This window comes from Styela clava, chromosome 11, assembly GCF_964204865.1.
Source record: "Styela clava chromosome 11, kaStyClav1.hap1.2, whole genome shotgun sequence".
Lineage (NCBI taxonomy): Eukaryota > Metazoa > Chordata > Ascidiacea > Stolidobranchia > Styelidae > Styela > Styela clava.
Genome location: NC_135260.1, coordinates 13,345,777 through 13,370,921, shown reverse-complemented (window position 1 = coordinate 13,370,921; position 25,145 = coordinate 13,345,777). Strand labels below are relative to the sequence as shown.

Here is a 25,145-nt window from a genome sequence, read left to right as displayed (position 1 = left end):
TTTTTCTTGATTTAATCGATAGATAAATGAATTATGCATTTTTATATTCCAGAGAAGGTTGTTATTACGACTTTTTGGAGATTCGAGACGGGCACTGGTATAGGTCTCCAAAAATAGGTAATGTTTACTTAAACAAATATGATCGCAACAGACTATCGATTCGGAACGGCGATACATTTTTAAACCTTGAATTAAGATAATGGCTTTTGAAAAAATTGTTTTATACTCTTGGTCGTGTGTATGGATCGCTCTTCGGGGAGATTGTTGAGACGTGCTTTAATTTTCATTATTTTCATAGTATATGCTTTAACAATAATTCAAAATCAGAACACGGCTTACCCTGCGTACCGACGCTTTATAGCATCTTGCGTATTTAATGTATTCTAGGTTCTGAGAATTTGAAATTTTGACTTTCGTTAGACGAAATTGAACGAATACACATTTTGTAAATAACTCACAATTCATATTTAATTTTTAGGTCAATATTGCGGTCGCTCTCTTCCCGCGACAATAACTTCAACAGACAGCAGGTTGTGGCTTCAATTTCGAACTTCAACGTATTATCAAGGGAGAGGTTTCACATTGAAGGTTGGCAACACATACATGAATAATAAAAAGTTATGTTCACTAAAATGGAACAGATTTTTGTTCAAGAAGGCATTACATGTATGCTCTGTACATGTACAAAATTAGGAATATTTTGTCAATGATAATTTTAGGATTACAAAAAGTTATTTCAAAACTATCAAGGTAACTTTTATCAAGGTAATAAAAAAACAAATTTTATAAAGACGTTATATTAATAAATATAATTCGGTGCAAAAATAAAACATTTTGCGTGAAAAGAAATACTCAATTACCTAAATTTCCGAAATCTATTTCGACTATCTATCTAATCTATCCTTTGTTTAGAGAAATAAAATACGGATACAATTCATTAGCAACGTTTTCAAATATAAAAGTAGAGGTTGCTTTTAAAACAATGTTCTTATCCTTTTATTGAAAATATAGCTCGTCTAAAACATCGTTGCACGAAAAATGTTTTCATATTTCCACCCTATTAACATTATATAAACTTATTTACAGTATGAAGCTGTGTGCGGTGGTACTATCCGGAAAGAATCTGGACAAATTCAAAGTCCAAACTATCCGGACGATTACAGACCTAGTAAAGAATGCATTTGGAAAGTAGTTGTCGATGAAGGTTTTCGAGTTGGATTGTCATTTCAAGCCTTTGAGGTAAGCAACCGACCTGCCCTGTTGTAAACCTACTACAGAGATATGAAGGTTGAGGTATAACTTTTTTTTATTATATTGTCTGTGACAGGTTGAAAGACATGATACATGCTCGTACGATTATCTTGAAGTTCGAGATGGTCCAACAGCAGACTCTGATTTGATTGGTAGATTTTGCGGATACGATAAACCTGAAGACGTCAAGTCTACCTCTAACACACTATGGATCAAATTTGTGTCTGACGGTAAGATGGAATTTTTGAAGTCTTATTTTGACTTTTTTTTCTTTATTTTTGAATTCAAATCCCTATATCTTTTGGTGTCGTGGCATGTTAACGCCGTAAATTAAATCATGATTTCCATCTGATTCCAAACACTTTCTAGTTCCCTTTATTACCTAATTGATTGTTATATTTCAAAATAAATTGTCACTTCAGAGCAGGGTTGGGTAAGGTTCTTGAACCACGTGAAAAGTTATATTTTATGGAAAATATTTACAGTTTTACAAAAGCAAAAGTGGAAAACAATAAGCCTCGTGTTAAAACTTAATTTATTCACAATCTCAACAATCTCTTTGAGCTGTTTTTTAAATGAAGCATCAAAATTTGGTTTGACTTTGGTTGTGGCAGTATCGGGCGGGCCAAATTGATTTACCAAACGGGCCGAATTTGGCCCGCGGGCCACACTTTGCCCATTTCAGCTTTAAAGGTGAGAAATAGTATAAGAATCAAATGTCATCTTAAGTTAGGTTACAGGAAAAGTTGCAATGACATGATCAATGATTTTGAATGAATGTTTTACTTCACAAAAAATCCTATTATTCAACAATGAATTTAGGACAATGTGACATATTTTTTAAAATCTCATTGACCAATATTCAGATTGTTTCAAAAACGAGGATAATTCGTGGTACAGTAATCAACCCTTATGTTTGCAAAGTGTCACTGTATGTCAAGAGCTATCGCGTGTCCAAAACTAAATTTTTGTCCGCATGACGGCTCAGTAAAATTGTTTTTGAAGGCAAGGGTCATTGCTTGAACAAATAACGAAGGCATGCCTCATAAAACTCAGACACATTATAATATCACAACACTCTAAAACGACAAATGGTGAATTATAATAACGACATCTGACCCAAGAGATCTGTTAGCCTTCGTCAAAATTGGGGTTTATGACCAAGTTCGTGGCTTTCATCAATAACAGCTTTCTCTATATATAGTTTCATATAAATTTTAAATTTAAATCTGTTTACACAACAATACATTTAAACTCGAGCCCAAACACTTGCTGTGGAATTTGAACTTTGGCCACGACATAGTAATGTATAGATTAGTTATTGTGTGTTTTCCCCTGATGTGATGCAAACAAGATTCAGCAATTCAGAATATTGCTTTCACAAGCATCGCACCCTAAAAGAACAATGATGTGTCGTCACAATTGATTTCAAAAATTATTTCCTTAGGCCTGAAGTCCGTCGCTGGCAATTTTTTACTCTGTATTACTCATTTGAAAATTACTCTTTTGATCTTAGGAGAATGAAATAAAAACTCAATTCATTCTGATTTAATATATTCTTTACAGGATCAGTAAACAAAGCTGGGTTTGCAGCAAGTTTTTTCAAAGAAATCGACGAATGTGAAGACAAACGGAAGAGTGGTTGTCAACAAGGATGTGTCAATACATTGGGAAGTTACAAATGTGTTTGTGATCCTGGGTACGAACTTGCAGCGGATGGAAGGTAGTTACACTAACATATTGACGATAGAAATGTTGGAGGTGCATGATATAACAAGGTGCTAACGTAACTTGGCATTACATTTGTTAAAGTAGACAAATAGTCTTGATATGTTGGATTACTTGATTGATAACTTGGACATTGCAGGCATAATAATCCATTCCCCCCTTATAAGCTAGTTTAGTTATACCGGTCTGGATGCATCGTTTGCCCAAGATCCTAAGTGAATCAAGATGCAGCCACGATGCGCTTCAGGATTCTATAAAAAAAGAAATCCTTCTTCGACGAATGATTTGATGTAAATTAAACCGCGCGTTGAAGCGAAAATTCAATCGAAGTCCAAGTGATTGTAAAGTAGAGTCTAATCTGGAAATTACCATCTCATAGTAGGTTTCCGAATTCATCGTCTACAATTTTAAACTTCGGTAATTTTTTTCTCAGTATCGCTCGCATTTTTTAATTGGTATGTTGTTATTGACCGCACAAAAAATGAAAATTGTGTGATTCATTCCACAAACTTTGTACCCACAAGCACAATATTTTGGGGCGTTTTGACTAATACTAGGAAGCAAAAAACTGTAAACAGATATTGAACAAACATACATAAAATTACTTAATTTAATTTGCAATTGAATTAAACAATTTACTGTATATTTGTGTGGTGTCGGTTAACAAACTTCACAAATGAATACACATTTACACACTTTTCTCTGACAACTGACAAATAACTTAGGTTTTCTTCTTCGAATCCATTCGTTTTCTGTCAATTTCACTAATTACCCCTATTTTGAAACTTTCATGAATTATGAGTTGTTGTTACAAGTTGAACCAGGTAATTATGTTTCTGGGATATTTTTCAAATTTAAATACATATAAACAAACATCAAAGATTTATTTCTGTTATCATAGGCCATCAAAGGATATCATCAAAGGATGAATAAAATGAACTTTCATGATGTTTTACACGACTTTGCTCAAAATAAGCCTATTAGTGAGACTATTAATAGCTCAGACATAGATCGGGGTATAGAATATATATACTTCGTACTTCTTGCGAAGGTTGGGTTTGAATCAAGCACTGGTCCGACCGGGTCAGACATGCAAAGTTCCCCAAAATTCAACCGAATTGATCCAACATGCCTATTAACTCAGTGAAAGAATATCAGTAAATGGTATACGAATTGCGATTTTCAGATCAAATTTTATCTGATATTTGGAAAAGTGATTGAATATTTTATGGAATATTATTCTCGAAGATATTATTTGATTAGTTAGCCGTTAATAACAATGTCGGCTGCCTCTTTGGCACTTTGGGCCAGAAATTGCGTTCAACATGGAAACTGTAGGCACCGATAACGAACTGTTCACGGATCGCCACCGAGCACGTCTGGTTGATCACTTATTCAGTTATTTTCTGATTTTAATTAATAATTGTAACTAATATTTGCTCAGTACATACGAATTTTATTTAAAAAAGTTTTATCCTGATTTAATTTGCTTATAAATTGATTTACAATCAATATAATCATAATTTTTCGAAAATGCTCATATTTCAGAACTTGTGAAGCTGCTTGTGGCGGGTCCGTTACAAATTTGGATGGTTATATCACCTCACCGAATTGGCCCAATGAATATCCAACAAACAAAAAATGTGTCTGGCAAATCGTAGCTCCACCTCAACATAAGATTTCTATTCAATTTGAAAAGTTTGAATTAGAAGGAAATGAGGTTGGTTTCTCTTTTTTTTCGCAGATATTCAGCTTCCGAATATTTTTGATTGCAAGCGCAACATTCAGAGGTTGAAACATTATGAGATCTGTACATTCTGAACTCGTCCTTTCTAGAAAAGATTTCAGCTGTCGTATTTCGTTGGCTGCCACTCGCAACTTGCGAGCTATCATTGGCACTTTATACATAAGCATATTTTGCGTCGTAGCTTTTTCAAAGAGCTTAAATGATGTAGAATGACTTTTTACGATATTTTCCACTATTTCATAGCAATTTTATCTTATTAGCTTGAAATGCTTCCTCTCCTAGCGTCATTTGCCTTCGCATAATGTACCGCCATGCTGGTATGTAGTTTCAGTATATCCTGGCATTCAGTGTCGCCCAGTACAGTAAGCGGATAGGGCGCGAATCAATTTTAATATTTTTGCCTATTTGTATTTGGGATCCGCTCAGGAGAAATACTGATACAATGACTTCAATATACTTTCAGACATTTTCCGCCCTGTCGCTTATATTTTGAATCATCGGCTTCAAATGCTCAATTTAAGGATCATTATTGAGGCTGTACTATTTAGAGTCTGCTTATAACTAATAGCTCGCCCAAACATGAACTACACCCAAAGCGAGGCTTATATTCCAACATCTTCTTTGACTCATGCGTTGGAAGAAGCTAGTTTCCCCGCTGCAATATCATCTGTTATTATTCCTCAATTTAGGAATTAAATCCGAATTTCACGAGATTACAAAATGACTAATTCGTAATTTTAGGATATAATAGTGGTGTTTTGAATTTTTTGGTATTATGTGAATTTATTTTGTTATTTTGGGTGTTATGTCTAAAATAAGACGAACATTTTTGGATAGAAATAATTTATTTTAAACTCACTGATGTAGAACCTTAATTAAAACACTGATTCATCAACGAAATACGCTTTATCGCATATTAGACTTGCTTAGGATCATCCTAATTGAACTAAATTACAGAAAAAATATGTCAGAACACTGAAATTATTAGAATCTATATTTGACATAGTTGTGTATCATTATGCCGCTAAAGAAGATTTTTTCAAATTCAAGTTGGGACCATCTCTACTTCTAACTTATCCTGAATACACACCTAATAAGTTCTTCAAATTGAGCAGCGCATATACAAATAAATTTATATCATTTCACATTGCGTTTTATCAATTTTTCCTCAGATTTTTCAATTCTTAATTTTTATGTCAAAAATCCAGGTTTGTAAATACGATTATGTGGAAATCCGTAGTGGTTTGAGTGACGACGCTAAATTTCACGGAAGGTTTTGTGGACTTGAACTTCCTCCTGTCATCAGATCAACAATAAATGAAATGAGCCTCGCTTTTAAATCAGACGATACTGTTTCCAAAAGGGGTAAGTCGTCGTATTTGAAGGCGTTGTGTTTGATATCGGAAAATCGAATTATGATTCTATAACAATATTTCGATTTTTAAAATTTTTTAGTATCTTGAAAGCTGTCATAACAATATAAATTATTTTTTAAACTCATGTCAATAAAAGCTAAAAATCACTATAAAAAATAGGGAAAATTGCAAAATTTTCCCAAAGAACCACCCATTCGACATTAAAAAGATACACACCGATATAAGGTATATTTTCCGCCATATTGCTAATAGTTTTGCTAATAGTTCTAATAATAAATATATCCTCGGTTTTTAGGTTTCAAAATAAAATTCTTTTCGGATAAAGATGAATGTGCTATAAGCAATGGCGGATGCGAACATGAATGTGTGAATACGATCGGAAGTTACAGTTGTACATGTAGAAACGGTTACGTATTGCACACGAACAAACGAGGATGCAAAGAAGGTAAGTGAAGAGCTTGTTGAACTTTTAAATTGGAAGCGATCAATAGACAATCTTCTTGACTCAGTTATGAGTCGGTATCTTTCGCTTGACATTTAAAACTAGTATTTGAGAGAATCAGTGAAAATAACGCCTAATTTATATATATTTATTTAAGCCGGATGCAAACATGATATTAAAACTGCAGTCGGAGAGATAACAAGTCCAAACTGGCCAAATAAATACCCAAGTCGAAAGGAATGCACTTGGTTAATAAGAACTACACCAGGGCACAGAGTCAAAGTGGTAAGTATAAATACTAAGAACAGTCAACTTGTCAACTTGTTTTGAGTTAGTTCAGTGGTTTCCAACCCGTGTCGTTAAGTTCCTCCTCCTGTTTTGGAACTAATTATTCCTCCCTCACTATGCATAAAAAGTTCCTAATTAATCCAATTCTCAATGGATTCTTACCTAGTCGCACGCCTGTCTTTATATTGCGTGCATAAATATTATAGAAATGATAAAGAATTAAGGAATATTAGTAACACTACAGCAAATACAAAGCCAAATTTCTTCATAGGGAGGGGGGGGGGATATATCCTTGAGGTTTTTCCCCGGGGATTTTTCCCCGGTTGAGAAATGTTGGGTTAGGGTTTCAGCAATACAGTTAGGCGAAACACGAAAGTATTGTGATGAAATGAGATTTTTTTTTAAAAAATTTGCCTTTTCAAATGAAATTACGAGACAAATTCGTACATGTTATATTGTATATTGCAAAATTGTCCAATTTGTATTCTTTAAAATTTAGTATCATTGCAAATGACTATTCAGTCCAAAAAAGCGAATCTTCAAAAAGCTTGCTTTAGAAAAATAAGAAAAAATATAGTTTTGATTTTTGAATTTCTGTAGCTTTTTATTGAAATACCATGATGATATGCTTAGAGCTATTATTGCATACCAGCTTCAAGAAACCTTTAGCTTTGTAATATTTTCAAATAAATATTTTTCGAAATTTCAGCCTTTACCATTTGTTTCGAAACCCTATAATTGTTGAAAAAAAATTATGTAAAATTATACTATATGAATCAACCATAGTTACTGCTAACATTATCATGATATACTCATCTGTGAACTTGTTTTTTAGGTATTCCATGAATTTGAACTCGAAACACAGCCAGAATGCGCGTACGATCATTTAGAACTATATGATGGTTCTGACAGCGATCAGACAGTCTTAGGTCGATATTGCGGAAGTAAAAAACCCGGAACTATTGTCGCCACTACTAGTATTATGTTTATCAAATTTTTCTCTGATGCTTCTGTACAAAAAAGAGGATTTTCTGCAACACATCAAACTGGTAAATTTGAATTACATAAACATTTTCCTAAATATTGATTGGTTATAACACAGGGAGAAATACTTGCCCCAGTCTTATAGTTTTATTCTTTCCTGGTTAGCATGGTGAGCATTAGCTTGAACAACAAATTTATAAATTATGAATGGCTTATTTCGAAGCAAAAATAAAATGTAGTAAATTGTCGTGGAGATGAATAATGTTTCGAATTCGGATCTTTGGGGACTCAAGGTCTATACAAACAAGTGTCATAAGAGCGATATTAAAATTACCGGTAGTCTGTAACAACTTTCCATGGTCGTATAGTCACGATTAATTTTTCAGCTGCACTGCTTTCCTTGTATGTCATGCCATTGAAATCACGCATGACCTTATCTGAGGTCGCCTAATATTTGATCCTCCACGTTTGACTGAGTAAGAATTCTGGCACTTAACAGTGGTATGCTGAAAATTTAAAAAAGATAATGTTTACAAATTGTCATATTTGTTTTTGCTACAAAAAACTGGTACTTCCTGGCGGCGGGCAAAATGATCGATGCTGGGAAAACGACTTTAAAACTAGTGCGTTGCGCCTGCATGCACATCTTAATCTAAAATAAACTTTATGGCGTTAAAAGTGCGAACAAATTGACAGCACTGTCGTTTAAAAACGTTTTCATCCTAACATAAAAATAAATAGATATATCTCGTTTTCCAGTCGGTAAGTTTAAGTCGTTTCCAACATTTGGACTACACTCTAAATCAAAATTAGTATAAGCAGAGGCCCTGTCATTTGAAGCACTCTAAGTCTACTATATACCATCACATACCATCACATCACCATCGCATCTAGCGATTGGAGAAACAGTTTTCATCTCTTTGTTCTGATGTTTTTAGAAGAAGAACAGTTAATTAAGCCCGTATATATTATTAACTGAACAATTGAGTTGAACGGAACTAGGAAGACAAGATCATAATTTTGCAATGATAACATTGAAGTTAGGATAACTCCAAGATTACTCTGCCTTGAAATTTTATTTTGTTTTATGCAAATATGTTCATTATTAGCATCCATCGGCAATCAAACTAATTTTTTCTCATGATGGGAGAACGTTTAAGATGAGCATCCCCTCTGTCAGTCATTTTCGATGGTTCCTTAACTTTTTCTCTATATGAATCTAACATGCAGCTGGAATTAAATAACTACTTAGGTAGCATTAAATACTGAAAAGTCGATAGGCCAGCTGTGCGATTTCGTTTTATAATTAAAATCTTCTTACTTTTTCAGTTTGCGGTGGAAATTTAAACGCGAGCACACGTTCGAAAGATTTGTTTTCTCATCCACAATATGGAGATAATAATTATATTAGTGGACAGGAATGTGACTGGATTATAACAGCAGATACTGGACTTGTTGTCCGACTTACTTTTACAGCTTTTGAGGTAGGTTTACATTCTGATTACAAGTATTTATATCTGTAGTTAAATCGGCGAGGGTATTGGTATCGATACTTTTGAAAATTTAAATTAAAAAATTGCAAGTTTAAATTTCTGCTTTATGTATGATATTTTGCCATGTTGTAGTGAATTTCGTTTTTCATACAATCTGAAATTTTTTTTTATCGCTGCCCAATGAATCACTTTATACTAACGAAAAATTGAATGAATTTATCATCTAGGCCAGTTATCCCCTTGTTTCTTTCTGACTTTGTGTTTTCTTTATCTTGTAGTTATTTTTTTTTATTCAAAGAAGAATTACTGAAGACATTATTTTATTTTCGTTTGAGTACTTTCACTCGCTGTCTCTTCCTATATTTTAATAGTAAATTTGCTTAAAAACTTCCTTGAAATGAAATATTTATCATAATTATATGTATAATTTGGTTTAAAAATTGTTCTAAAACAACTCAAACTCAAAATATATTTAACTGAATTACAAAAAAAAACAACGAGCAAACTATTTTGTTGCCACAACTTGTAAATCAATGATATTGTATTTACTGTAAACAGGAAAAGTGTTTTGTTTTCATGGTTCCTTTGTTCCAACTGATACTTTGAATTTGCATCGTTTTTTTCTTTAGGAAACTTATTAAATTTGTTATAATTTGTTTCTTGTTTCCAACAAGGTCCCCACAAATATTCAGGCGGATATCCAAACCTGTCACAGCGAAAAAGATCAATTCTTATGTTATGCTATTTGAATCTTTCACACTGGGTGTGATGGTGCACGTCAGAAAATTGCGAAAACTTGATATAAATTCGTATATAACCAAAATATTTGCCGGCTATATGTAAATATCCGGTCGTTATTTGCATCTACCATTATTGGGTACAGCACTTTCGAGGGGATCCTGTGCTATTTTTCTTCAGAGTTTTCGCACTGTCATGTTTCTAGGTATCCACTCTTACCAAATGTTTTATTTATTAGGTTGAAGAGGAGACAGATTGCAGTTATGATTTTGTTGAAGTTTATGACGGAGAAGATGATTCTGCGACTAGATTTGGTCGATATTGTGGATCAAAGGTAATGACAAAATATAGCTTTTGTCAAACGCTATATAACGACTTTGCTCTTATTCAATCGAAGTGTGTCTTTAGTGTACAAAAAAACTTCCAAAAACTTTAACGTGCATATATTACACTTTTGAATATTTATTTTTTCTAAATCACCAGTTCCTAAAAAGATTGTTTTTATGAAATTTTATCTGATATTTAATCGCTTTCCCTCTTTCAGGCTCTGAGCACAATAATGTCTACTTCCGGTTCGTTATTGTTACGTTTCCATTCTGACGACACAATCAATAAGAAAGGATTTCACGCAAGGTATTCAAGTTCATCATATGAAGACATTTCTGAATCTTCAAGTACAGGTCGTAGAATTTGATGAACCTCGTGCAAGAATGGGCTATCGTGCATCAGAAGCTAATACAGGTGTGGGTCGTCTTCGAGTCGAACACCAGTCGGGCGGATCTTTCTGACGTCTATTAACAATCATTCGTTGGCGAGCTGTGGGAACACAACGTTGCAGTTTTTATGTTTCATTCAGTGTAACGTTTTCAGCTACACTTTTTTGTAATTATTTTTTTTTTACGATGATAACTCTTTAAAGTTTTCATACTATTATATTGAGAATCTGAAATGTTGCATTTTATTATTCTATTCCATTCTCTTTGTTTTTATATCAATCAATAGCTCCATTTTTGTATTCGATCACGCTCCAGAGTTTATTACTCTGAGCCCCCAGGGCGCATCGAAAAGAAAACGTTTTGAATGGTCATCGATATTACGACGATACTGTTAAAACGGGTCAAGAAGTTAAAGGTACATCGACCCTGCATTTGTAAAGTAATATGGCTTTAGATTTGGTTTTCAAATTGCTACAATTTTAATCAAGCATGCTCAAACTTGCCGGCAGCATTTATTTTAAAACGGAATGATTAGTGTACTCACAAGCAAGTTTTGAATTTCTATCCGCTACATACAGGCTAATTTTTGCAAACGATTTCAATTCATACAAGAATCTTCGGTCATACATACGTGAATTGATATCCGAGTTTCATGACAGGCTTATTGTTGCAAGAGATGTCAGTTGATGCAAGAATTTTTGGTAATACATGGAACAGTATTGAATTCCATGACACCCCAAAGCTTGGCTTTGTTTATTTCTGAGCTACTGGTAAATGCTCAACATCGCTCACAATAAACCTTACCTGCTATCTCCTCCGTCTGCCTATTCTTGTAGGCTACCATGGCTCGAAGCTTTCCCCCATTGCTTTTGTATATGCTGTTGATTGTGTCGAATCGAGTGATCATTTTTAATAAAAACGTTGTCCAAAATACGCATTCTTATATATTGTAGGTTTTAATAATTTAGAGTGGATATTTTACTTGCGGCAGAAATGAATCCGAAAGGGTAAACGCGAGAAAAGAAAGTACTTTATTATCCAGCAGAATAGCACGGATATAATGAATATATATATAAAAATAGAGAGCGTGAAAAACCAAACCAACCTCGATAGCTATCCGACCAAGAAAGAGGTGGTACAGTCCTAAAACAGGTCACGTGCTTGTATTCTGCATAGGGCCCACTACGTAACAGGGGTTACCAATTATGATTGAACTCTAATCCCAGACGTTATTCGACTGGTGGAAATACACCAATATTTATGTTTTGGCAATGCTGTATAGTGTATATTATTCAAGCATACAAAAAACTCAAATGGCAAATTTACTGCTTTGCAATGTTTATCAGAAGTGAGATGTTATTTCAAATTCATATATATATATATATGCAGAAAATTTACCATAGACATTGCAAAGTAATGAAATGGCCAACGAAACGTTGTAGCCTATACGTCTTTTTTGTAATAGTTGTAATGGTTGTAATTAAAATTTGACAACGAAAACTTGCTATCGTATACAATCCTTCTTCAAAAGGCTGTTAAGAAGGCTTAGTAAAGTTAATGCTTTTTGAGTTTCTGAAAAAAATGTTTACTTTTATAAGCATCATTGAAAGTATGAAATTCCGACTCCGGGCAGATTGAAAATTTGAACTCTAGTAGAAACAAGCCAACTTCGACTTTGCAGGTTCCGAGTAAACGAACTGACTTACGAGTAGCAAAAGAAAAATCACCCAACATCAAGGATATGTAAAAATGATCGCATTACGCAACAACTGCACCTAGTTCACCTATTGTGCATTTTTGCTGCACTCCCCTCGACCTGCAACATCTGACACGAGGATCAGTAAAAAGCCAATAGAGTGTCACGCAGGGGTGGTCAATGACTTTCCTAATTTGGATACTCACATATATTGAACTTGGTTACTGGACCGGAGGTTTAAAACTCAATATGAGTAAAACATATTATATACAAATAATTAGCGTCGATAACATTTGCCTTCCTGCTTGTTTCACTGATGTACATACAATAGGTATTTGTTGCAGGAGATGCTTTAGGTTTAAATAAAGTTGGAAGATTAGAAAGAGACGTGAGTACAGACATAATAATTGGATTTAATTACTGGAATTGATGTATCAGACAGAAATTAATATTACATTATTTTCAGGCGCGGATAACTCGCGGGGAGTCACAGTATCAATTTTAGCCAACAAAGCCGTTACTTTATCGATTTTTTCAACGGCAATTTATATTCATAAAAACTATAGTCGTAATTTTGGCAGGCACAACAAATGGGCCGGATAAAACACTTCGGTGATCCGCATCCTGCCCACGGGCCATAATTTGCCCACCAATGATGCAGCAACCAAACCTATTTCACTTCTTATAATATATATAGTAGGTTCCATTACATTTGAACCCACGACAATTGCACCTGCATACTATTGCATCTATGGAAACTTTTGTTGTTTTACGGATATTTGAACCCATACTAACCCTAACCCATGGGTTTAAGCACCCGCATATAGATTGGACCCGCGAATATACACGTGGGTTCAAATGTACGGTCACCTATATAGTTGCATTTGGTTATAGTATTTTTTTGAATTTATCTATTTTTGTTGCCTCCTATCCACCCGGTTTATAAATATATTGGGTCATTTTATTGAGCAGTATAACTATAAATATAGAAGAATTTTAATACGCACGCATCAATTGCCTCTAAAAAATTAAATAGGTATTTGGTTACCATTTGTGCGGTTTTCCAACCAGAATTTATCGGCGGAAGTTGGCTTTCCTATGCTATATATTGCATGGTAAATTCATCTTAGAATGAGATTAACGAAAGTTTTACACACGCCTATTTGAGCTACTGATTGCGGTAGCAGTAAAGCTTTGTTCGTCAAATATGAAAATTTTATTTTCCTCCCAGTGCTACGTCATGCCAACACCCATTTAAAACCTCATTCCGGTTGACCAATACTGAAAGAAATAACATATTTTTGAATTTTAATCCGAATACACACGTTTGAGTCGAATGGAATCTAAGGCTCCAGCAACTTAGCAGAGTAAAATTTTTAAGCTACCACTTATGGTGGTGAATTACCATTTGGGATTTCAGACAATACGCCTACAAGGGTTGGCGATTCAATCTCACATTCATTCAAAACTTTATGAAAAATGCAGCTTAAATGGCTTGAAAAATCATGTAAATAAGACGCCATTCCAAGATTTCAAACATTTTTGATTAGTCATTATTTGCACTCACTGGAGCTATGAATCTTTTTCATACTTAAATCTAATCATGATATTAACTTGTACGCTTCAATAACCTCATTGGTATAGTTGCGCCTGTAGAGCGTTGGCAGGGCGCAGCTATATTCGAGACGGAGTCGGAGGTAGCATTGTAAGAATATTAGAGAGAGAGCAGTGGGTTGAGGACAGGAAGTATGAGGGGGATATGGCAGTGGGTCGAGTATAGAAAGATTGAGGGGGATATGGTAGTGGGTCGAAGATATGAAGGCTGAGGGTTGGAGATAGGGATGCTGAGAGCGGTGGGGAAGAAAATCTAGGAAGAATTGGGCAATGGGTAGGAAGGATGATGGGGATATGGCAGTGTGTAGGGGATAGGGATAGGAAGGTTGAGGCAGATATGGCAGCGGGTAGAAAATGTGAAAGCTGAGGGGTAACGAAATCAGGCTAGAAAACTCGTTATTAAAGACTTTTTCAGTATTCTGAAACCCCCTGAGTGATCCAACCCACTACGTAAATCTCCGTATTCCTCAGGTCTTTCACGAAGTAAGTTTTGTAACCCTTGCCCAGTCTGCTTCTACGCACTTACTAATTGAGAGTAAAACAAACAGCAACCTTATTAAATATGGGAAAGTCTATCTATCTGGAAGTCTCCGTGATACCATATAATCGTGTATGTTTCTCCCTGTTTTTATAGTTTAGTAAGAGGTAGCCGTAAATGTTACAATGCTTAATATAGTATGACAACTTATACAATCGGGAATTAGAATATGCAGCCACGTACTGAACAACCGCTCCTGTAAATCATGAAATACAAACAATGAATTTGAGATGATATCGTCATATTTTGTTATTCACTCGATTCTAAACTTTTTTGTTTTTATAGAATTTTCCGATTATTGAATATTAATCCTTTTGATCTTTGATGAGTATCTTTCATTTTCGTTCTTATTCTTAACCTAAATAAATAATATATATTAAATTAAAATAGATGAAAATGAAAAATTCGTTTTGCAGAGGTATTTTTGTATGCATTGGGCTGTGTTGTATTTTGTGTCTTTTCAACTAAATTATTACTTACAACTTGGTATCTCGCAAAACTCCCATCTCTTTTCTGAATCCGTAGTGTAGCACCATGGTCTCGCCTCGTTGTCTGGATTACGACAAAAGTTTGCATCTAGTCCTGAGTGAGGATAGTTGTCTTTTGTTCTGAATGCGGTTAAATTTAATTTTTAGTCCAAGTTTGAATTTTTTTACCTACACGTGTTGAACAATTAGAATTACAGTCTACTCTGAACTGCAAAATCTGACTTGGAGTAAGCCATAGCAGTAATATCAATTTGTGCCGGGCTGTTTGGGCCAGGACATGCTTTGAATAACTAACAATAGCTGAATGCAATATTCGAATTCACATACATTGTGAAATCAACCATAAACACATTGCTAAAGATGAATAAATAGACATTTGTAATTCCAAACCCATCCTACATTTTTTTTAAATGAGGGAACCTGTTGTTAGTGAGTCGATACAAAAGAACTCTTTTTTAAAATTTCGAATTCACCACTAGCAGTAATTATCCAATCGCTTGGTTTAATCATATTTTCCTGGATACATTTTATTTTTCGATGTAAAGAAAATTTTTATATTCCTTAACGTCACATATTATGTTTCAAATAAGCAATTGGGTCAGATTCGCCATTTACGCTCATGTTTGGGATTGATTGCCTGGGTATTCATTTTCAGACCAGTTGTGGTCTGTTGATGAAGATAAATTAAAACAAACGTGGTTCCGTACTGGTACTCCCCGTATCGCCATTGCGCGACAGACCGTGTTTCAAAAATTAACATATTATTAGTAGTAAAAATATTTTACATAACCTTAAGTTTGTTTACCTTAAATATAATTTTGTGCTTAGGCGACTACCTCTGCCAGAAGAATGACTTTGACATGGTTTTTTCGTGCCGCACTACTATTTCTTTTGGCATGGGACACTATTCTTAATCAATTTCATTATTCTACCTTATGGCTTTGAGACTTATGTCCGTCCATCCATGCATTCAGACTAGTCTAGAGTGATGAGCAATATATATATAATAATTATTATTATTTTTCGACGACTACCAGAGCTAATGTTGGTTTCCCATTTTACCGAGAATGTTGGTGTGGAGTTTGACGGTCCCATCTTTGACAGATTTTTCCACTTACAGTCATTGCTATTAATCCTCTGTATTTCTTGCCTTTGCCAAGGTATCATCCTGCGGAATTAAGTTTGATTTTTGACATCACACCGACTTAATTTGTTTATCTCATAGAACTTTATTAGAACTAGTTCTCTAAACTAGATATTGAGAAAACCATACTGAGCAACTAACAGAGCTTATATTACTAACCATTAGTGCGTCCATCTTGTTCTGGAATTTGGTCACCTTTTCTTCTAGAACTGCGATTTGCAGCTAAAATTAAAGTAAGTGGAAGTGAGCATATAAGGCGTAGTCAGCCCATGACCAAGAAAATGCAAGAACAATTACAGGTAAGATAAAATATTAGTTTGACTTTATATTCATTTTACAATGAGCCATGTTAAAAGGTATTGAGCCATCATTAAATAGCGTTTTAAATTTATTTTCGGGGGTAAGAATAAAAAAACACGGCTTCGCCTCAATGTCTTTCCAAATAAGAATGGAACTGGTTAATCGGTTTTATGTATCCACGTAATGGTGGAGAAAGCCGACATGCGTTAGCCCCACTGAGCAGCGAGAAGTCCAGAAATATTTTGCATATCCTCACATCACTACGAATTCTCATCTCACGCGTAGCGCAAGACAGTTTGCGCCTCGGTGATGATCGTTTGCCGAACGCTTATGCAATGAGCCAAATGTCGAACCGGCTAAACCAATTCAATTCAAGAAACAGAAAAACACAGATTAAATATATATATATTGACGTTTGTTCTGATTCCTTGTACCTTTCCACACTCAAAACCTTCATGTGACCTTTTTAACACTACGACTTGCATTATTAAATTTAGAATATTGAATTGCCGACTCGCACATATACATTTTATTTCTATTTTTATCCATATTTCATCGCCAATGCTATCTGATTTCTTATATACAGCATGGGTCAGAAACCACGGTGACCTAACCGGTCTTGTATGCCGACCCTCACAAATGGTGATATCCAATTATTTTGGATTATTATTTTTTGTTTCAGTTGCTTCAAATGTTTTATAGTGTTGACATTATTTGTGAAATACAATCTCTCTCTTTCTCTCTCTGTCTCTCTCTCTCTCTCTCTCTATATATATATATATATTCTATAATCTATATGGTAACAGTTGGAATAGTGGGACATTTGGTATATGTGAGACAAATGCCCTAAAATGGCACAAATTAGAAACGGCATTTGTAGACACCGTAGGCTACCGGTACTGTCTCATTGTTAGTCATTGTACATTCGTACCCATCTTCGGACACTGCTCTCTTAGAATGGAATAAATATTAAATACTTTTTTAGAATAATTCTACGGAAACACCATAATTTGACCCCACACTTTGTGATATCTCTCATCATTTCTATAAATCTCATTCGTTTCAGTTGCATACCGTCATTATGTTCCGGTGTTTGACAATGTATATCCATGACGTCGTTTCACTCGTTTTCGTTTAATTAATTTTATGGGCATTTCTCCTGTTTTGATATTCATTCCAAAGCATAGTAAAATATTTGAGTCCGTTGTGATACGAATTCCTGACTGTTTCTAACTTTTTTTAAATCTTCAATTTCAAAAGGCGCAATTTTCGGAGTGAATTTATTTTATTTCTGAATTATATTTAGCCATTTCTATTCTATAAAATACCCAAAATTTTACAACTGTAAAGTACACATAGAAAATGTACAAATATATACGAGTACATGGAAGAGGATTGTAAACAAAGCTATAGAAATCATGATGAAGTATCTTTGGAAACGCCATTTTCTATCCCGACTGATATCAATATGGAATGACTTGCATCAGCCGATATGATTCTGAAAGTGTGCTAGAGGAAGGTTGTATAAACTGCAAAATAATTGTTGATATGTAGCCTATTTGTATTAGTGTATATAACTGTGGGTATAGATGCCCATAGTCAATCAACCTCGATCATTCATGACAAATGGGGTTTGACATCAAAGAAAATGTGGACTGGTCGCAGGTAAGTTGAATTGTGGCCTGAAGAGTTAAAATATGAAAATGACTCTGTATGAAGCGATATATTGTATTAAATATATAGGTCAAAATAATAAAATACTTCGAAAAGAAAAAACGAAATACAGAGTTACCTAAAAAACCGAACCCTTAAATTTCCCAATTACTTCTTCGAAATTTGAGAAAATTTATCTAATTTTTTTTACAGAACTTTTTGCTGAAACCACTAATCTTCATCACTAATCCTAATCATCAATGTTGTTTAAATATTGTTCAGCACTTTTCCAGCACCATCACATAATGTTCCATATTCACCGTTCGATATTCGTTTCCATATTCGTACGGAACATTACGTACACAAATGTCTACACATGCCGCGCACTGGGTGTGGCGTTCTCTGTAAGACTTCCCAATGTGCCCCTTTCTGTAAACAATATTTTTGCTATTGACATGCCCAGGTAGCAGGAAGTGCACTTCAGCATAAAACCAATGAACCAAGACCACAAAACCAAGACAATTTTGCGCAGCGTATACAAGTCTGTCTCCAACATCATGAGGATAGTTTAAATTATATAACATATATATTCTAAAATCTAGAGCAATGGTTCTAAACCTTTTTTCATTTGTGGCACATTTTTGCTGCACAATAATTCTGTAGTCCACTAACTTTTTCATGCTGGGGGAAAATTTAACGAAAAACATATAAAAAATTCTGCGAAAATTGACACTTTCACTTTAATAATAATTAGGTGGAAATTACCACCCTGTAACAAAAAACAGCATCATCCGTTGCTACTACCATCAAATTTAACTAACTTTATCAGCAACTCTAGCAATTTTTAATAGGTCTGTGGCCCACCTTTAAATGTTCCTGTTCAGAACCAGTGTTCTAGAGCAGGGGTCCGCAACTACGGAGTCGCGACCCAAATTTGGGTCGCGAAGCCCTCTGCTCTGGGTGGCGAAACAATTTAAATTTTCCATAAATATGAGCATCGCGTCTGTGCAGCGTATTTATGTATAACAACTTTATAAATCTCTGATTATAATTATGAATGTTTCCCCGAGTATATACTTCCGTATTTACTGCCGTAACATTGGCCAATCAGCATAAGTGCAAAATTGAAGTAACAATAAACGTTTCAAAAGCGCTCAGATACTTTTGCCATTCAGACAGTCTTTCGTGGTTAAGATATTACCTCGTTTTGTCAGTTTTCGCGTGTTATTTGTTAGATTTTAATTGTGTTTTGGTAAATATAAGTCCTAAACTCGCAAAACCATTTGTATCCTACTACGTAGACTTTGTGTTCTCAAAGTGCTCCGTACGGAGCCTCAGGACTCCGTTAAAGACACTTGAAACTGTCCTCGACCCACTGCCCTATCTCCATCTACTTACCTATACTCGAGCGACCCACTGCCCGACCTACCTGAACTTTCCTATTCTCGACCCACTGCCCTATCTCCCTCAACCTTCCTATCCTCGACCCACTACGCTATCTCCTTATCCTCGACCCACTGCCCTATCTCCCTCAACCTTCCTATCCTCGACCCACTACGCTATCTCCCTATCCTCGACCCACTGCCCGACCTCCCTCAACTTTCCTATCCTCGACCCACTGCCCTATCTCTCTCAACCTTCCTATCCTCTTCCCACTACGCTATCTCCCTATCCTCGACCCACTGCTCTATCTCCCCAACTTTCGCATTCTCGAACCACCGCTTTATCTCCCGCAACCTCTCTCTTCTCAACCTCCTATCCTCGGACCCACTGCCCTATCTGCCACAACTTACCTATCTTTGACCTACGGTGCTAATCTATTCGGTACCTAACCTAACGGCGCTTTATTCACGACCCGATCGCCACACTGAACTTTACTATCTTGCGACCAACTTCCATGGGTTATACTGGTCGTGTATGCCAATGAGATGATTCAATCGTGCGTCGACAAAACATGATTAACAGCATTCGTATATGTAGGCTGGAATCTCAAATAGTAAACAATAACCTTAATTGGCAGTTTAAAAATGATTTACTAATTGGGCTACTGATGGTTTTTTGTCGGGGATAACAGTTTTCTAAATTTTAACAAGCCGTGTCATGCCCTTAATAACCTGCCTGTTGGGTTTGCCGTCATTCATCACATTTACATATTCAAAGTGGTGAAGTTGTTAATTATCGTGAAACCTGGCAGAGATACATCAAAAGAAGTTAATAGCCCGAAATGTCACCGCCCAACACGTTTTAGGCTTCTTGTAGAGCCTCATAATTAATACTAAGTCGCTTATATTCTACATAACATATTGACACACTCTGTTGTATTAGCTTGTACAAAACTGTGTGACGAAACTAAGGATTGGCTGGTATAAATTGTCACGTTTTTGGTTTAAATAGCAAGATCTTGGCCAAAGTGACCTTAGAAAGAAAATTCTCTATGCATGACGTTACAAAGTAAAACTGACTACGCTCACCCATGCAAGATGTTACAAAGTAAAACTGACTACGCTCACCCATGCATTAAGTTACAAAGTAAAACTGACTACGGTCACCCATTCATGACGTTACAAAGTAGACCTGACTACGCTCACCCATGCATTAAGTTACAAAGTAGACCTGACTACGCTCACCCATGCATTAAGTTACAAAGTACAACTGAATACGTGCATTCATGCATACCATTACAAAGTAAAACTGATTCCGCTCACTCATGCATGACGTTACAAAGTAAAACTGACTACGGTCACCCATTCATGACGTTACAAAGTAAAACTGACTACGCTCACCCATGCATCAAGTTACAAAGTAAAACTGACTACGGTCAAGATGTTACAAAGTAAATCTGACTACGCTCACCCATGGATGATGTTACAAAGTAAAACTGAATACGCTCACCCATGCAAGATGTTACAAAGTAAAACTGACTACGCTCACCCATGCATGATGTTACAAAGTAAAACTGAATACGCTCACTCATGCATGATGTTACAAAGTAAAACTGACTACGGTCATCCATTCATGACGTTACAAAGTAGACCTGACTACGCTCACCCATGCATTAAGTTACAAAGTAGACCTGACTACGCTCACCCATGCATTAAGTTACAAAGTAGACCTGACTACGCTCATCCATGCATTAAGTTACAAAGTAGACCTGACTACGCTCACCCATGCATTAAGTTACAAAGTACAACTGTACTTTGCATTCATGCATACCATTACAAAGTAAAACTGATTCCGCTCACTCATGCATGACGTTACAAAGTAAAACTGACTACGGTCACCCATTCATGACGTTACAAAGTAAAACTGACTACGCTCACCCATGCATCAAGTTACAAAGTAAAACTGACTACGGTCAAGATGTTACAAAGTAAAACTGACTACGCTCACCCATGCAAGATGTTACAAAGTAAAACTGACTACGCTCACCCATGCATGATGTTACAAAGTAAAACTGAATACGCTCACTCATGCATGATGTTACAAAGTAAAACTGATTATGCTCACTAATGCATGACGTTGCAGAGTAAAGCTGACTACGCTCACCCACGCATGAAGCTACGAAGACTTCTGCATGTTTCAGAGAAAAACGATGTTTTTCATTCTCGTTCAATCTGACCAATTTGTTTCTCTGTGGAACTAGAGATGAGTGGAATTTTATCAAACAAAAGCTGAACGCTGAGACACGGGACCTATGTCAAATAAATCCATTAAAACCGTTTTTCCTGCTTTTACTAGCTATGATACACCAGAGACTCTATTGAGCTCATTTGCCTTTGAGTCACCAATCGATTTGAGATGTTCATACACAGTGCATAATATACTTTCTTTATTTTCTATCAGCTCTCTCTATATCTGTATTTTTGTCTATTTTAAAGGTAAACAAAAATTAACATTTACATAAAATCGGCTTAGTTTTCATGGCATTATTTGTAGGGTTTGAATCAGCAGAGATCGATTACAGCCACTTCAATGAACCGAGCTGACCTTAGATGACGCTGGAAGCAGAGTCCGATCCCAAACTTTGATTTAAGTTATATATATGTCTTCGTAAGGTACCATTATTTTCTATATTTGATTGAAGCTTCTCTTCGCGTAGGTAGGTGGAGAGTAAAGAGAGAAAGTAATTCACGGAAGGACGCATATTACAATATATATCATATATGTGAAGTACGTTTTGGTAGGAGAGTGGGTTCTGAAGTGCTGATTGTGTAATTAGTTTGAGGTTTCTTTTTTGACTTGTAAGCTGTGTACATAGTAGTTACCATCATATTAGTCTCAATTTTGCTTTGAATTGATATAATTTATCTATTTCGAAATTTTAAAAATCGGTTAAATATGTGAGTATGATGACAGGATAAGTGGCCACGAATAGGAAAATAGTAACAAGAGCGGAATGATGTGCTACAGAAGTTGTACAGAAGGGATCAAGTATGAACTTGAATATATTGCTGAGAAGCTTATAGTGCTTGAAATCAGTATGACCGAAAATGAGTTGCACCATGAACGTCAGGGTTGTGGATATGAGAACAAATAAATAGGAGCCTAGTGTTAACGATATCACAAATCGTGGATTCGTGAGTAATGAACCTAGTTGTATTACCCAGATTTTTCGGGTTACGATGTCATACTTGTCCCAAGGTGATGAAAATTGGCGTATAGGTGATTTGTACATGATTAAACTATTGTAATCACTTGTATAAGAATATTCCGATAATATTTATTTATCATCTGGATTGTAGGAGACAGACAGGATGAAATAGTTTTCTGCAAACTATATTTATAGTTATCATTATTTCAGATTGACGAACAGGTATTCCAGAACATATTAAATTGATATTTGTCGTGTCTCATTTGTTCCATGTATGTAGGATAAGTGGGGCAAGCGGGACACGTGGGATAAGCCGGGCTTGTAGAACAAGTGAGATACGTCCGACAAGTGGGGTAGGGAATAGGACAAGCGGGACAATTAGGCCGGTAAATTGGATAGGTGGGACACATAGAAAAAGTGAGACAATTTGAGCGACAAATGGGACACGTGGCACAAGTGAGGCAATTGGGGTGGCAAATGGGATACATGGCACAGGTGGGGAAAACTAGGACGAGTGGGACACGACATTTTTGAGACGCCCTTCTTTTTACTGCTTCATGTTGGGTAGGGTCTATACTGCGATCTTTGAAGTGACTGCAATCGACTTTTACATAATAAAATTTTACCTCAATTGGCAAAGCCAATACTCCATACAGCGGAAACTCAATGATTCGTTCAGGTGAAGTCCTCATTTAGATCGCCTCTTGTTGTTCAGGTATACTAGTGTAGGTCGAAAAAGGCGCTTCACTACTTTGATAATAATTTGGGCGCTCCCGTAGTATGTGCACAAAGATGGCACACAACCTTAACCCTAACCTGATACACATACTATGTTCAGGTTGTGCGCCATCTTGGTGCACATTCTACGGAAACACCATAATTTGACCCCAGACTTTGTGATATCTCTCATCATTTTATGCTACGAATTATTTTTACGACTCTTATAAAACTTTCAATTTGTCAACAGTGTGTTTGACAAACATAAATTTTCAAGATAAAACTTTACTTAACTTGTGATTCATTAATTTAGATATTTTTTATGGAGAAGTAAAAAAAGTTTAAAGAAATAAGCAAGAATATATGCCCAAAACTTAATTAGCCTGAGGAATTAACAAAATTTTCCACGGCGTGACTGAATTTTTCTATAAATCTCATTCGTTTCAGTTGCATACCGTCATTATGTTCCGGTGTTTGACAATGTATATCCATGACGTCGTTTCACTCGTTTTCGTTTAATTAATTTTATGGGCATTTCTCCTGTTTTGATATTCATTCCAAAGCATAGTAAAATATTTGAGTCCGTTGTGATACGAATTCCTGACTGTTTCTAACTTTTTTTAAATCTTCAATTTCAAAAGGCGCAATTTTCGGAGTGAATTTATTTTATTTCTGAATTATATTTAGCCATTTCTATTCTATAAAATACCCAAAATTTTACAACTGTAAAGTACACATAGAAAATGTACAGATATATACGAATACATGGAAGAGGATTGTAAACAAAGCTATAGAAATCATGATGAAGTATCCTTGGAAACGCCATTTTCTATCCCGACTGATATCAATATGGAATGACTTGCATCAGCCGATATGATTCTGAAAGTGTGCTAGAGGAAGTTGTATAAACTGCAAAATAATTGTTGATATGTAGCCTATTTGTATTAGTGTATATAACTGTGGGTATAGATGCCCATAGTCAATCAACCTCGTTCATTCATGACAAATGGGGTTTGACATCAAAGAAAATGTGGACTGGTCGCAGGTGAGTCGAATTGTGGCCTGAAGAGTTAAAATATGAAAATGAGTCTGTATGAAGCGATATACTGTATTAAATATATAGGTCAAAATATTAAAATACTTCGAAAAGAAAAAACGAAATACAGAGTTACCTAAAAAACCGAACCCTTAAATTTCCCAATTACTTCTTCGAAATTTGAGAAAATTTATCTAATTTTTTTTACAGAACTTTTTGCTGAAACCACTAATCCTCATCACTAATCCTAATCATCAATGTTGTTTAAATATTGTTCAGCACTTTTCCAGCACCATCACATAATGTTCCATATTCACCGTTTGATATTCGTTTCCATATTCGTACGGAACATTACGTACACAAATGTCTACACATGCCGCGCACTGGGTGTGGCGTTCTCTGTAAGACTTCCCAATGTGCCCCTTTCTGTAAACAATATTTTTGCTATTGACATGCCCAGGTAGCAGGAAGTGCACTTCAGCATAAAACCAATGAACCAAGACCACAAAACCAAGACAATTTTGCGCAGCGTATACAAGTCTGTCTCCAACATCATGAGGATAGTTTAAATTATATAACATATATATTCTAAAATCTAGAGCAAT

At 35.4% G+C, this 25,145-nt stretch overlaps 2 protein-coding genes and 1 long non-coding RNA gene across 3 annotated transcripts in view; 1 reads left to right on the top strand and 2 right to left on the bottom strand.

The window, feature by feature from the left end:
* LOC120347058 (bone morphogenetic protein 1-like) overlaps positions 1 to 11,694 on the top strand; it is a 33,024-nt gene extending 21,330 nt beyond the window's left edge. The window contains exons 10-22 of the mRNA XM_078117668.1: positions 53 to 117; positions 479 to 588; positions 1,087 to 1,239; positions 1,328 to 1,481; positions 2,818 to 2,974; positions 4,528 to 4,699; positions 5,935 to 6,091; positions 6,398 to 6,547; positions 6,702 to 6,829; positions 7,668 to 7,881; positions 9,146 to 9,300; positions 10,286 to 10,381; positions 10,592 to 11,694. Of these exons, the coding sequence (XP_077973794.1) occupies positions 53 to 117; positions 479 to 588; positions 1,087 to 1,239; positions 1,328 to 1,481; positions 2,818 to 2,974; positions 4,528 to 4,699; positions 5,935 to 6,091; positions 6,398 to 6,547; positions 6,702 to 6,829; positions 7,668 to 7,881; positions 9,146 to 9,300; positions 10,286 to 10,381; positions 10,592 to 10,741 (1,861 nt within the window). The 3' untranslated portion in view covers positions 10,742 to 11,694. The remainder of the gene's footprint in view (positions 1 to 52; positions 118 to 478; positions 589 to 1,086; positions 1,240 to 1,327; positions 1,482 to 2,817; positions 2,975 to 4,527; positions 4,700 to 5,934; positions 6,092 to 6,397; positions 6,548 to 6,701; positions 6,830 to 7,667; positions 7,882 to 9,145; positions 9,301 to 10,285; positions 10,382 to 10,591) is intronic.
* A 3,170-nt stretch (positions 11,695 to 14,864) lies between these two features.
* Positions 14,865 to 16,262, bottom strand: LOC120347746 (putative apolipoprotein(a)-like protein 2). The gene is made up of 3 exons (XM_078117788.1): positions 16,162 to 16,262; positions 15,092 to 15,219; positions 14,865 to 14,969 (listed from the first exon to the last, which is right to left on the bottom strand). Exons 1-3 carry the CDS (start codon positions 16,221 to 16,223, stop codon positions 14,965 to 14,967), a joined length of 195 nt encoding a protein of 64 aa, XP_077973914.1. The 5' UTR covers positions 16,224 to 16,262; the 3' UTR covers positions 14,865 to 14,964.
* Positions 16,263 to 16,345: 83 nt separating this feature from the next.
* The window catches only part of LOC144429824 (uncharacterized), a 100,614-nt gene continuing 91,814 nt past the window's right edge, over positions 16,346 to 25,145 (bottom strand). Inside the window, exon 3 of the long non-coding RNA XR_013479092.1 lies at positions 16,346 to 16,465. This is a non-coding gene — a long non-coding RNA (uncharacterized LOC144429824). The remainder of the gene's footprint in view (positions 16,466 to 25,145) is intronic.

Bases quoted from the DNA above. Each gene is read 5' to 3' on its own strand.
- LOC120347746 (XM_078117788.1), bottom strand. From the start codon at position 16,223: ATGACTGTAAGTGGAAAAATCTGTCAAAGATGGGACCGTCAAACTCCA. The intron at 15,220-16,161 runs GTAAAATGGGAA...AACCGCATTCAG, and splicing joins ACTCCACACCAACATTCTCG to AACAAAAGACAACTATCCTC.